The sequence below is a fragment of the Homalodisca vitripennis genome, chromosome 1 (assembly GCF_021130785.1).
Source record: "Homalodisca vitripennis isolate AUS2020 chromosome 1, UT_GWSS_2.1, whole genome shotgun sequence".
NCBI lineage: Eukaryota > Metazoa > Arthropoda > Insecta > Hemiptera > Cicadellidae > Homalodisca > Homalodisca vitripennis.
The window spans coordinates 245,328,940-245,343,447 of NC_060207.1; the positions used below are offsets into that span (position 1 = coordinate 245,328,940).

Sequence of the window (14,508 nt, forward strand, 5' to 3'; positions counted from 1 at the left end):
AGCTAAACAAACATGATAGAACGAAAAAACAACTCTTTAATTACAAACTTACAAGCATTTCCAGGCATTGTGATCGGTATTGTTGTCGCTGTTATCTTATCTTTCTCGAGAATCCCGATTACGACAGGCCACGCGGCATCACATGATTTGCGCGGTACATAATTGCCTTTCCATTACAATTCAATTTATATTTCTGATCAGATCCTCTAGAATTTGATATTTTACTGATAGGTACTATCTCGAGGGATGTTTTTCTTTCGTTGACATCAGCGAGAAGGCATGGCACTCGCATTTTGTGTGGCGGAGTATGATCAAGAATAAAAACAAGTTTTGAGTGTTTTTCAATAAAGAGTTTAATTTTGATCATGTTTGTTTTTATTGAATTTTTGTGTTTGGAGAAATGTAGAGGTAAAACACGGAAGTACAACAAAGCGACGCACCAGCTGAACGGGCGGCGAGACTCTGCAATCACGTTATCTACTAGACTGCTCGACTTTGACCTCTGTCTGAGGATGGGGAGGGGTTTGCGATAAGACAATTCCTGTTTTATATTGAGGAAATATTGCTCTACGCTAATCTAGTAATCAGTAGAAGCAAAATGTCAAATAACGATTCATGTCTGGGTGTGGTCGGTATAATCCCAAAGTATCGTGTTCATTATTAGTGATAAATAACATGTCTCGTAACATTGACGATCCTGAGTACAGTGACTTTATAATTTTTAACATGTTTATACTTACCATAATTATAGAAAGAAAAAAATAAAAATGAACTTTACACATTTAATTTTTTTATATTGTGCCGTTTGCTGGAAGTAGTGAAAAGATATACTGACGTTATAAGGGTTAAGATTGTTTGGAATGCCATTTAAAAAGACTATGCCCGTGGTGTCCCTGTTTATCAAAACGATATTGCATGCAAATCTGTGGGAACTGCTAGTATGTTATAGAAATAAGGCAACATTACAATAAAATGTTTCATGAATAGACATTTCATGAATAGACATTTACGATATGTCCAAGGCCTGTATTATTGACCCCTGTTGTACTTTGCAGCCATGACGCTGACGTCACTAGCCAGTGGTGATAGCAAGCGAGTTTCCATGCTCGGGTCAATGCTGTTCCTACGCTCTGTCTCGGGTACTCGGGTTATCTCGGGCACAGAACTGAAGGAAGTCGCCGGCTACAAGTTTGAAGGTAAAATATTGTCCATATTATTGCATGTCATAAAATGTGAAATGCCAGTAATGTGTGAAAATTGTGATAAATCAATACTATAATTTCTGGACATTGTTGCTGAACTATTTATCAACTCTGCAATTACAGGGAATATTGTAGATTTCCATGAAGATAATCTTCTTAGAGAATGGATGGTATTATGTTTACAATGCAACAACACAATTACAAAATACAGACTCACACCCCCCTCGAAAAAACTGATCAAGTACTGTAAGACATCAATATAATGCTGATTTGTTTTTTTTAAATTTGTGATGAAGACAGCCGCATTAAGCGCTATGAAGCTTCTGAGCACAAAGGTGATTAAGTCTGTGTCCTCAGAAGGCCATATGAAAAAACCCAGGAATTTCCTAAGGCTGAAATGTTAACCAACGTATCAGAAGGAATGGTTAAGAAATACTCCTTTGAAAAACCATACACAGTCTCTATTGTATAGATAGAAAATGGTTTAAAAAGGAGGCCTACCCTACTAAAGGAGTCCAGAAGTTCTATACAGATGTTCATGCATTGAATTGGATTCAGAATATACGGTTCAGGAGTTAACCTAGCTGTGCCATTGAGAAAACAAGTTATGGTCTTCCAAGCGGAAGTCATGAAAATAGAATCATGCTTCAAAAGACTCATACAAATGAGGCCAAGAGGAGCTGAATATCTAATATCTGGTGTATTTATCCCATACGAATACATCACCAATTTTTATGAAAATTTGGGTTTAGGATTTACTTGTCCTCTATTTAAAAGTCTACCCTGTGTCGGGGGTCGCTATTTCGCTAGAGGAGGATGCCACCCCTTCTCAGGGGTGAGCAAATTTTCATTGAAAATAAGTGCAGAAATCGTTAAATTGACTAATTCTGAGCAACTTTTGTTCTATGAAGTTTTTTCTGAAAGTCAATACTTTGAGACTTATTTGTGAGTGAAATTGTCGGTTTTTGGCCATAACATTTTCAGATGGTTTTTCATGAATAAATGGAAAAATATGCATTTAATTGAAATATCTGTAGAGGGCAAAATATTATAGCTTATAAAAAAAAACAAAAAATCATGTATTCATGATATATGCAGAAAGTTGATTGGTATTTTCAAACACCAAAATGGAAAGTTTCTACGTACAATAACCAAAAAACAATGCATTTTTTGGGGAAAACTCATACTACCTTTTATAAAGTCCTTTAAAAAAAACCTTTATTTTAATTTTGTATAAAAGTTCATAGCATTAAAACTAAGCGAGTTATGAATAAAACAATGTTGATTCCTTATTTTTCATTGGAAAAAATAGTGAAAATCTTACCCTTTCTTCCACCTCATTTGAAAAAAAATTGTTGCCACATCACAATTTACTTTATGTTCTTAAAATATGTTTTTAGTGAACAGATTGAAGTACTTATTTTTGAAAAAAATTCAGCTTGAAGTGAGGAAAATCATTTTTGTTATTTAGTAAATAATCACCTTTTTTAAAAATAACTAAAAATCTATTAATGATACGCAAAATTTTATAGAGACAATATTGCAGGTTTTTCTTTTCTGAAAATTCAGGTTTTTTTTTTATAGGATAAAAATTGAATAAGTTATGGCTGTTTAAAGTTTGCGTGCATTTGTATAAAGTAACTTTTTTTAACCCTTTTAGCATGAACCTTTTTAAAAATAAGATCCAGAGAAAAAAATTATTTGGATGTGCTTATAGCTCTTAAAAAACCTACAAAATGTTTTATTGAATGACTTGATTGCTTAAAAACTATGCGAGTTATGGGGAAAAAACCAAAATCGCATTTTTGTAGAACTTGGAGCATGTATATTAGTATATTGATGAATAGGCATAGTGGCTATATTGTAGGCTTAGTTGAACTGTCACTTATGTACAGGGTGTCCTATGAGTAACCCGACAAACTTCTCAAGTGGTTTCCTCTTTTCATCATATATTTTATAATGAAAAAGTTTATTTAAAGATATGTCCGGAAAGATTTCACCCGATTTTCAAGGAAAGAACGGAAATAAAGCGAAACTGATGTTTTTATAGTGCAAACATAGATGAAGGCCCAGTCGAGGCAACAGCCAGCAACCAATGACCACCCAACGCCAGCATCGGTCTCCCGCTCCCTCGCACTCTACCTTTGTCTCCACAGGCAACCAACCATGTGAAGATCCTGAAAGTTCAGTAGGCTTTCAACCACAGACCCACACCTATGCAGTCTCCTGTCTGATCAGACAACCAGTTCACCTGGGGTAGAACCTCAGGAAAGAAACATGTTGAATCTGGCGGCCTTCAGACCGCGTCACTAGTTATGACTCCAGCCCAGGACCCAGTCTCACCCATACAGAGAGCAACATGGGTGTCCCTCAGGGAGGGAAATAAGATAAAAGGGGATTGGGATGTGATAAAGAGGTGGAGAGCTTGATAGTTGGGAAAAAAGAGATGAGAGAGAGAGAGAGAGGCCAGCGCACAAAAGATATACCACTGGCTACAGATAAAAACCCATAGAAAAGAAGGTTCTGGGTTCCCTTTTAGGCAGGTCTCTTACGCCAAGCAGGGAATACTCATTGGTGGGGGTATTACGTTGAGGTTAAACGTACTTTTGTGTGAATGAAAGAATTGAAACAATGAGTAACAGAGCAACAATAAATATGATTTTCTTTGTTTTTTTTTTGTTTTTTCAAAACATGTTCACTATGGACTTCTGATCTAGGCTAGCCTACAGTGCTTCTGGTGATCCAGAAAAAGACACCTAGTGCATTTGCTAGGTTAAAACCAAGGGATAGTGTTTCTGCCCAGCTTTTTTGTCAATTTTGAAAGTTGTTTTCTTTTATGTATTGACGGTATTCACCTATATCTGTGAGAGAGTCTAGTAGTCATAACATACGAGGGGGTACCCAAAAGTAACCAGAATTGTATTGCTGGCAACCGGCAGCGTGTAGTACACATTCCTGCCGCTAGGCGTATGTCGCGCAACCCATTGCGAGCTCAGTGACCCCAGTTCCGTTGTCCTAGTGCATTCTGTTCGTTCGTAGTGACTGTTTTCGCTAACCCTGTTTTGTTCTTGTTTCGTTTTTTGTCATGGCAAGTTTAAGTGAACAACGTGCAGCTGTGAAATTTTGTTTTTTACTTGGTAAAAATGCTGCAGAAACTATTTTAATGTTGAATACAGCTTACAAAGATGATGCTATGGGGAAAACTCAGGTCTACGAGTTGTTCGCTCGATTTAAAAATGGCGACATGCCGATTGAAGACAAACCTCGTTCTGGACGTCCATCAACCTCTCGAACGGATGAAAATGTTGAGAAAATTCGTGAACTTGTGCTCACCGACCGTCGACAGACAATTGAGCAACTATCAGAGAGTAGTGGGTTAACTTGGAGCTCAGTTCAGCGAATTTTAACAGGAGATTTAAGACTGAAAAGGGTTGCTGCCAAATTTGTTCCTCGACTTCTGACTGACCATCAAAAGGCACATCGAGTTGAAACTTGCCGCCTTCTGAAAGAACATCTCGAAAATGATCCCGATTTTCTGGAAAAGGTAATTACTGGTGATGAGTCATGGTGCTATGGTTATGACTCAGAAACGAAGCAACAGTCAAGCCAATGGAAGTCGCCATCTTCACCTCGTCCAAAAAAAATGTCGGCAAGTCAAATCAAACATCAAAACCATGTTGATTTGCTTTTTTGATGCTAAAGGCATTGTTCATTCTGAGTTTGTTCCTCCAGGTCAGACTGTCAACCAAACATTTTATTTGGAGATTTTAAGAAGATTGCGCAACAGTGTTCGCCAGAAAAGACCCGATTTGTGGCAGACTGGAGACTGGTTCTTCCACCACGACAACGCACCGGCACACACAGCCATCTCAGTTAGGCAGTTTTTAGCCAAAAACGGCATGGTTCCGCTGCCCCACGCACCTTACTCGCCTGACCTCGCTCCATGCGACTTTTTTTTATTTCCACACATGAAAAGAGGCTTGAAAGGTCAAAGATTTGACAGCGTTGAAGAGGTTAAGAAAAAAACGAAGCTCGAGCTTGCAGCCATTTCTAAAGATGACTACAAAAAATGTTTTGATCAATGGAAATACCGCTGGGACAAGTGTATTAGTTGTAATGGAGATTATTTTGAAGGAGATAAGGTCGTATTGTAAAAAATTTGATAATATATAATTTTTATAAAATAATTCCGGTTTTTTTTTGGGTACCCCCTCGTACAGCAGACTCGTCTTCCTGTGCATCACCATATCTATACAAGCAGAAGTCCTCATATATGGAAGTTAAATTACAAAACTTTTCATCAAAGGATCTCACTTTCATCAAAGTGAAGAAGTGATTATTGGCTAATCCATTATATACAGTAGAAGAATAGTTAAGGATATGGGGCACAAAGTGGACTGAAATAACTTTAAGGAATTGATTAAAGAAAATTTTTATATCTTCTAATTTTATTTATTTATTTTCTGTATTAATTTTATTTAATCTGACACAACTACAATTCTCTACGAATGGGTAAATCATGATTATTATTATGTATTATAGTTTCATGACTTTTTTTGGCTCTAAGGATTATTATACACATAACATTCCTGTAATATTCTCGGTTTGATGACCATTAATAGACTATAAAGTGAACTGGACAATAAAAGTATGGTATGTTGCGCAGGTATGTAATATAGTTTTCATCACTTTTTTGGCTCTAAGGATTATTATACACATTCAATTCAATTCAATTCAATTCAATTCAATGTTCAATTCAATATTTTATTGCATAAAAACAATACAAATTGCATCGCAATCGTCATAAACATTTTAAAGCTAAAATTTTGCATTCATCACTACAGTGGCTCTCATTCAGACTTACAGTTTTTTCATTGACCCAAATTCTCATTCATTTCATAATTTTTTCCCACTCTAATGACATGGCTAGCCAATTAGGTGGTCCCCCAATCGTTTGCCATAAACTCGTCTGTACTATAAAAAGCTTTAGAGATCAGCACGGTTTTCAGACGAGTTTTAATTGCCTTAGGCATTGTGGCATTTTTGATCGAATTTGGTAATTTGTTGACGAACTGAACTCCTGCCTGCGAAGGCAATCGTTCATAAGCCACCGTCCTGTGTCTTCCAGTACGGTAGTTTATTCCTGCCTCTAGTGTCCATAAGAGTGTACGTCACTACCTCTTATGACCTCGCATTTCGATTTGAAAAAAAGAGATGTTTCCAGAATATAGAGGCAGGGAAGCGTCAACAGTTTGAGATTTTTTTGAATACTGGTCTGCACGACTCTCTCTGTTGAAGTTTTGCAATTATTCTAACTGCTTTTTTCTGCAGGTGAAAAATTCTTTTGAAAATGTGTGCTTGCACAACCTCCCCACAAGATAACTCCGTACGAGAGATGTGGGTAAATTATTCCATAATATGCATCATCAGCACCTGAATTGGGCAGTATTTGGAGAGCTACCTCAGAACATAAATGCCTGAAGACAGCTTTGAACAGACACTGTCGACGTGAGAATTCCATGTCAGCCCTCTATCTAGGTACATCCCAAGGAATTTAGTCGAGAGGACGTGTTCGACTTCAGTTTCATCCAACATGACTGTTGGATTCCCAATTTGAGTCTGTATTTTCGCAAACAAAATTTGATGAAAGTTGACTTTGATGGGTTTGTTTTGAGATTGAGCTCGTTGAAGGTGCTGGATTGTATTGTTGAGCTCTGTAAATGTCATAATTTTCCAGTTCTGGGATTGATTTTTGAGCTGAAACAGAGAGTCGTGTCATCTGCGTACTGGACAATTTGCCCTTTAATTAAGCGATGAGCCAGCGTCGTTGACATACAATAAAAAGAGAAGCGGACCGAGTATGGAACCTTGAGGGACTCCACAACTCAGGCACTCCTCCTCCCCCGACTGCACGTTTGAAATTTTGACGAATTGTTTTTCTATCACTAAGATACGATTTGAGCCAATCGAGAGGCACTCTCCGTATCCCGTAATATTTCAATTTGTTAGTCAAGGTGTAATGATCAACGCAGTCAAAAGCTTTCGATAAGTCTAGAAACACACTAAGTGTATCTCTTTGACCTTCAAGTCCATCTACTATCAAGTCAAATAGACGCAACGACTGCGTCTAATGTTGACTTTCTACTTCGGAATCCGAACTGATTTATTGATAGCAGTTTGTGACTCTCCAAAAAATTCACGATCCGAATTAAGAAGACCTTTTCAAAAACTTTGCTGAAAGACGGCAAGATCGAAATCGGGCGGTATTTTGTACGGGAATATGGGTCGCCTTTTTTAAATACTGGGGTGACATTGGCCGTTTTGAGAGAGGAGGGAAAAAGTTCCAGAGCGAAAAGAAGAAATATTAATTAGGTGTTGTGGCTTCAACAAATGGTTTTGAGCACTGTTTTTAGAAGCCACGTTGAACACGTAATTCAAATCATTCACATAACATTCCTTTAATATCTCGGTTTGATGACCATTAATAGGCTATAAAGTGAACTGGACATAAAAGTATGGTATGTTGCGCAGGTATGTAATATAGTTTCATAACTTTTTTTTGTCTCTAAGGATTATTATGCACATAACATTCCTGTAATATTCTCGGTTTGATGACCATTAATAGATTATAAAGTGAACTGGACAATAAAAGTATGGTATGTTGCGCAGGTATGTAATATAGTTTTCATAACTTTTTTTGGCTCTAAGGATTATTATACACATAACATTCCTGTAATATTCTCGGTTTTGATGACCATTAATAGACTATAAAGTGAACTGGACAATAAAGGTATGGTTATGTTGCGCAGGTTGGGGCGCGCACTACTCCAACTACCCGACGCCGTACCTGACTGCGGCAGCTGCACTCGGCATGCGCAAGTCCGATGTGGACCTGTTCACCCACCGACTGGACAAGGCTCTGAGCAAGCTGAAGGGACGGTCCGCCCCTCCGACCCCTACCAGTGTGGAGGAGCTGACGGTGAGCGGGCGGCGTAGCGGGGGGCGAGGCACCATCAACGGCGAGGCCAGCGACTCGGCCGGTACCTCTCTCGCCAGCAGCAAGGACAGTCTGCGCAAGTGATGATAGACCCACACCGCCGTTACTTGTTGAATAATTTTATACGAGACCGGTCACGCCATGTCGTGTGGACGACAATTTTTCAGTTCCTTTCCGCCGTTCTCATGTGTGTTTTAGGTGCTTCGACGACGACGCGGCGGTTCGGTCCATTCGAGCGTGCGACTGTGTGTACCATTCGGATAGGGTGTAATATTTTGTAGAGAAATATTGTGGCTGCATCCTAATTTTTCTATGATTACACAAATAGAGATCATAAAATATATTGTATATTCAATCATTTTATATAGTTTTACTATTAAAGCTTACATCATTTACAGACTATATCTGAAGTCTTGTTTTTTTTCTTAAAAAAAGAAAATAATTCATTTATTGTGTGAATAAAAAATATACAAACAAAACTCAATTAATGAACAAATAAAATAAAATACTTGACCTCAAATGTAACTAAGCCTGTCTCCTTTTTTGAACTTTGAAATTAGTTTTTAATTAATTACACAACACATTATTATTACCTTATTCTTTTGTCGATAAAGTTTTGTTATCTGAAAGTATTATTATGATATGAATTAATTTATACTCAGATGAAAAAATAAATTATTGTTTGACTTGTAATCTGTAGTAAGTGGATTGAACACCTTTTAACTGCAATGCATGCTCGAGTGGTCCAAACTGCTTGAGTATTTGATTTCTACTCCAAATCCTGAGCTGTGTCCATGTATGTAGTTTACTCAAAAAGTAAAAAAAAACACTTATTAGGAGAAATTTATACATTTACTAACTTATTTTTGGAGTTTTACTAAGACAAACAGGCTTTCTATGGTGTTTTCAGTTTTATATCAATTAATTATTTACATATAGTTATGTAAGATATTTTTTATAATAAATAGAGATTCATTGTTATACAGTCATAGATTTGGAAATATTAGTTGATCAAAGCCACAAGACACCTAGGATCTCATTACAACATCTTGTTGGGACACTCGTTACAGTTTTTCATTTTTACACCTATCATTCTTTAGATACTAAAGACGCTTTGAATGCAATATTGAATTGTTATAGTTACGTTATTTATTTAGATATTTCATGTAAAGAACCAATAAATTTCTTAAAACTGTATTCAGATTCCACAGCTTTTGTTGCAATAATTACTTTAATTTTAGGTTTCAAGCTGTTTGGTGTACATTATATACCAATGTTTCCAACTGGAATGAATTGTTAACATTGAAATCAATGGATCTGTTGATGGCAAGCTAAACAACCATCCGTTCATCTAAATTTGTCTAAAGTGAAGGAAATTATGGTTTATAATGTAAAGCAGACACACATCATTGAAACTCAAAAGCAAAGGACCTGTGCATACAATAAAATTCAGATTTAAAATAACGGGTTCAGTTAACTTTGTCTTCAATATACCAAATTGCAAGTGTGTGGGATTCTGGATTTAAACTCAACTTTGTAAACATGCTTATTCCATTAATGAATGATTTGTAATAACTTTATTAACACCTTACTGTTACAAAAACGTGTGATTGGTACACATTTACTAATGAAATTTGTACAGTAAGTTTAATCCGGTGCAAACTTTTGCATAAATGGTTTTATTAAGAGTAACTTTTTAGTTTATGTTTTAGAACGATATGGATATATATTTCTTTCTGGAAGGTATTATAATTTCATTCCATCCCCACTTGAACGACAAGATCTCTAATCTCAGTACTAAGAATATTATTGGTTCCTAGAGAGTTTTGTGTATTTATTGGTTCGATCATATTTTCCAACAAGGTTTGCGAATGCAGTAGTGTGAGATTTAATGAAGAGTTTTTGTACTTATGTAGTTAGTTGGTATGTTCACACCAATGTAACACACCAATACCAATATACTGTACAAGGTTGGATGGGTTGACAATCCACATTTAGCTTGATCTAGGTATTATTTCTCGAGTAAAAAAATAGAACGAGCATTAACACAGTTATTTTTATTGTGAGATAGAAACTGTTTCCATGATAATTTGGATGTATTGGATAACACATATCTGAAATAATGTCCTTAAACCTCTGAGGTTACACTACATCATAATATGATTGTAGAGGCAACTTTACTGCTCTATTACATCATCTCTATTGCCATGAAGTGTTGACTCTGGCACTCAGAGGGTTAACTGACAATAACTCGCTAGTTGTGTATTGTAATGTAAACCCTCTGATAATTTCAAAAAAGTGATTTGACTTTTTGCCCATTTTTACTGACCTGACACATTGCCTCTAACCCTCAGAGGGTTAACTGACAATAACTCGCTAGTTGTGTATTGTAATGTAAACCCTCTGAGAATTACACAAAAGTGATTTGACTATTTGCCCATTTTTACTGACCTGACACATTGCCTCTAACCCTCAGAGGGTTAACTGACAATAACTCGCTAGTTGTGTATTGTAATGTAAACCCTCTGATAATTTCACAAAAGTGATTTGACTTTTTGCCCATTTTTACTGACCTGACACATTGCCTCTAACCCTCAGAGGGTTAACTGACAATAACTCGCTAGTTGTGTATTGTAATGTAAACCCTCTGAGAATTACACAAAAGTGATTTGACTTTTTGCCCATTTTTACTGACCTGACACATTGCCTCTAACCCTCAGAGGGTTAACTGACAATAACTCGCTAGTTGTGTATTGTAATGTAAACCCTCTGATAATTACACAAAAGTGATTTGACTTTTTGCTCATTTTTACTGACCTGACACATTGCCTCTAACCCTCAGAGGGTTAACTGACAATACGTCGCTAGTTGTGTATTGTAATGTAAACCCTCTGAGAATTACACAAAAGTGATTTGACTTTTTGCCCATTTTTACTGACCTGACACATTGCCTCTAACCCTCAGAGGGTTAACTGACAATAACTCGCTAGTTGTGTATTGTAATTTAAACCCTCTGAGAATTACACAAAAGTGATTTGACTTTTTGCCCATTTTTACTGACCTGACACATTGCCTCTAACCCTCAGAGGGTTAACTGACAATAACTCGCTAGTTGTGTATTGTAATGTAAACCCTCTGATAATTTCAAAAAAGTGATTGCGACTATATGCCCATTTTTTACTGACCTGACACATTGCCTCTAACCCTCAGAGGGTTAACTGATAATAACTCGCTAGTTGTGTATTGTAATGTAAACCCTCTGATAATTTCAAAAAAAGTGATGTGACTATATGCCCATTTTTACTGACCTGACACATTGCCTCTAACCCTCAGAGGGTTAACTGACAATAACTCGCTAGTTGTGTATTGTAATGTAAACCCTCTGATAATTTCAAAAAAGTGATGTGACTATATGCCCATTTTTACTGACCTGACACATTGCCTCTAACCCTCAGAGGGTTAACTGACAATAACTCGCTAGTTGTGTATTGTAATGTAAACCCTCTGATAATTTCAAAAAAGTGATGTGACTATATGCCCTTTTTTACTGACCTGACACATTGCCTCTAACCCTCAGAGGGTTAACTGACAATAACTCGCTAGTTGTGTATTGTAATGTAAACCCTCTGATAATTTCAAAAAAGTGATGTGACTATATGCCCTTTTTTACTGACCTGACACATTGCCTCTAACCCTCAGAGGGTTAACTGACAATAACTCGCTAGTTGTGTATTGTAATGTAAACCCTCTGATAATTACACAAAAGTGATTTGACTTTTTGCTCATTTTTACTGACCTGACACATTGCCTCTAACCCTCAGAGGGTTAACTGACAATAACTCGCTAGTTGTGTATTGTAATGTAAACCCTCTGATAATTACACAAAAGTGATTTGACTATTTGTCCATTTTTACTGACCTGACACATAGCCTTTAAACTCTCTGAGGGTTAACTGACAATACCTCGCTAGTGTGTATTGTAATCATTGCCATTGTGGTCATTATTGTCACAAATCCAAATACTTGTAGTCTGGAAAGTTATTGAATTCATTACAATATAGTGAAATAAAAGTTGTTACTACACTAAATCTAATATAGATCAGTTCTAAAAGTATGTAAGTACTTTTTTAGTGTTCAATTCAAGATAAAATTAAATAATTATCTTTAAAAATTTAAAATATTTTAAATAATGTTAGTGCAAGATTACGTATATCATTTAAAGCAAATTAGTTGTATTTTATTTTAGCTTAATTTAATTTAATATGAAAAGTTGGTAACAATATTCTTTAACAGATTATTATGCTTTTCCACAATTTATGATAGTGTCTAAGTTATTTCTATAATAAAAGATAAAGTTATTTCTATAAGGAAGGAAAATTAAACTACCCCCAAAAGTTTTAATTTATTATGTTATTTATTCTCTTTTTACCCTCATTCTTACACACGATATAGAGCTGGTTCCCTTCTATTGAGATCTGTTTACTGAGCAGCTGAAGCCAGAACCAAGTGGTTTGGGTTTTATGTTGTAGAAAAATGAAAGGTAAATTTTTGTTTGATTTTAGAAATGAAATAATTTTACACAAGTTTAATAATGTTTACTACGAGGGTAATTCGGAAAGTAAGGTCCGTTTTTTTATTTTAAAAAAACCACACCAGATTTTTTCCAAAAACTCGTTTTATTTGATTCCTGACATCAATCACTATTTTTCTACATAATTACCACTTTTGTGTAAACACTTGTCATAACGATCTACAAGTTTTTGAATGCCGGTGTCATAGAAGTCGGCCGCCTGCGACGATAACCAATCTTGTTAACCACTTTAACCGGTGACGTCGAGTGACGCCACTCCATTGACTGGCGTTTCGTTTCTGGGGTTATGTGGGAAACCCATGTCTCGTCACCCGTCACAATGTGGTCTAAAAGGTTATCCCCTTTCTGATGATATTGGATCAAAAATTCAAGAACAATACCCATTCTTCTTTTCTTGTGTTCCTCAGTAAGCAGCCTGGGAACCCAACGTGAGCACAATTTGAGAAAATCCAAAATTTCAGAAACAATTTTAAACAACGTGCTCACGTTTGGAATCAGAATCAGAATCAGAATCAGAATCATTTTATTGTCGTCCAACAATTACAAAATTGTATTGACAAAGTCAAGTATGATATTAAAAATATCACTAAGTAGGCCTACAGAGCCTAAAATAAATACAATCTATATCTACGTTAAAAGTTTAAAATTGTAAGTCACTAAAATTATCATTAAAAATCTCATCTACAGAATAAAACGTTTTTTCTCTTGAGCCACTCTGCAACAACATTCTTAAACCTACCAACAGAAATTGATCTAGCACTTAATGGTAACTTATTGAATAGCCTAGCTCCGGTTATTGCATAGTTCTGTTGAGTTTTACTTAACCTAGCATATTGTACATCAATTGTATTTTTAATTCTAGTGTTGTATTCATGGTTAAAGCTTCTAAGATTGAAAGAGTCAAGATTTTCCTTAACAAAAACTAAACTGTGTAATATATATATACATGGAAGCGTAAGTATACCCAGTTCTTCAAAAAATGGCCTACAGGACTCATTGTCGCTAATTCCTACTATACAGCGTATGGCTTTCTTTTGCCACTTAAACACAGTCTTGGCTCCACTAGAGTTGCCCCACAGTAAAACCCCATACAGAAGGTGTACATTAAAAAAAGCGTAATATGCACTAATGACTAGATTAAGACTTGTATACAATTTTAGTTTTTTTAGTAGAAATATCACTCTTGAAATTCTATTGCTAATGAAGAAACAGTGAATCGCCGATCTTCACGAATTTTTTCATCGACGGCTTTCACCAAATCTTCGGTGATCACTGACGGCCGACCAGATCGTGGTTCGTCATGGACATTTTCCCGTCCATCTTTAAAACCTCTCACCCACTTCTGCACTTTGCTGTCACTCATTGCATTTGGACCGAACACTTCACTTATCTGTCGATGAATATCCGCTGCTGAAACGTTTCTTGCTGTCAGAAACCGTATCACAGACCGTATTTCACAGTTGGCGGGACGTTCAATAGTTTTAAACATTTTAAAAAGGCACAGGCAACAGCAAACTACAACAATTTCACTGCAAATGGCGTCGTTCTGCGCGCAATGCATACCGGGAGTCAGGGCGCATGCGCATTTCTCTGCTCGCTTACTGTTTGTCTGGTTAACGCGAATCGGACCTTACTTTCCGAATTACCCTCGTACATGTCTTGATGCAGTCTGACTTGTCTTAAACTAATATGTTATAGCATACAGTTGGGAAGCAAAAT

General features: G+C 36.3%; 1 protein-coding gene across 1 annotated transcript in view; it reads left to right on the forward strand.

Annotated features, from left to right (window-relative positions):
* LOC124353233 (O-phosphoseryl-tRNA(Sec) selenium transferase) overlaps positions 1–8,892 on the forward strand; it is a 37,615-nt gene extending 28,723 nt beyond the window's left edge. The window contains exons 9-10 of the mRNA XM_046803146.1: positions 1,056–1,196; positions 8,012–8,892. Of these exons, the coding sequence (XP_046659102.1) occupies positions 1,056–1,196; positions 8,012–8,283 (413 nt within the window). The 3' untranslated portion in view covers positions 8,284–8,892. The remainder of the gene's footprint in view (positions 1–1,055; positions 1,197–8,011) is intronic.
* The last annotated feature ends 5,616 nt before the right edge of the window (positions 8,893–14,508 follow it).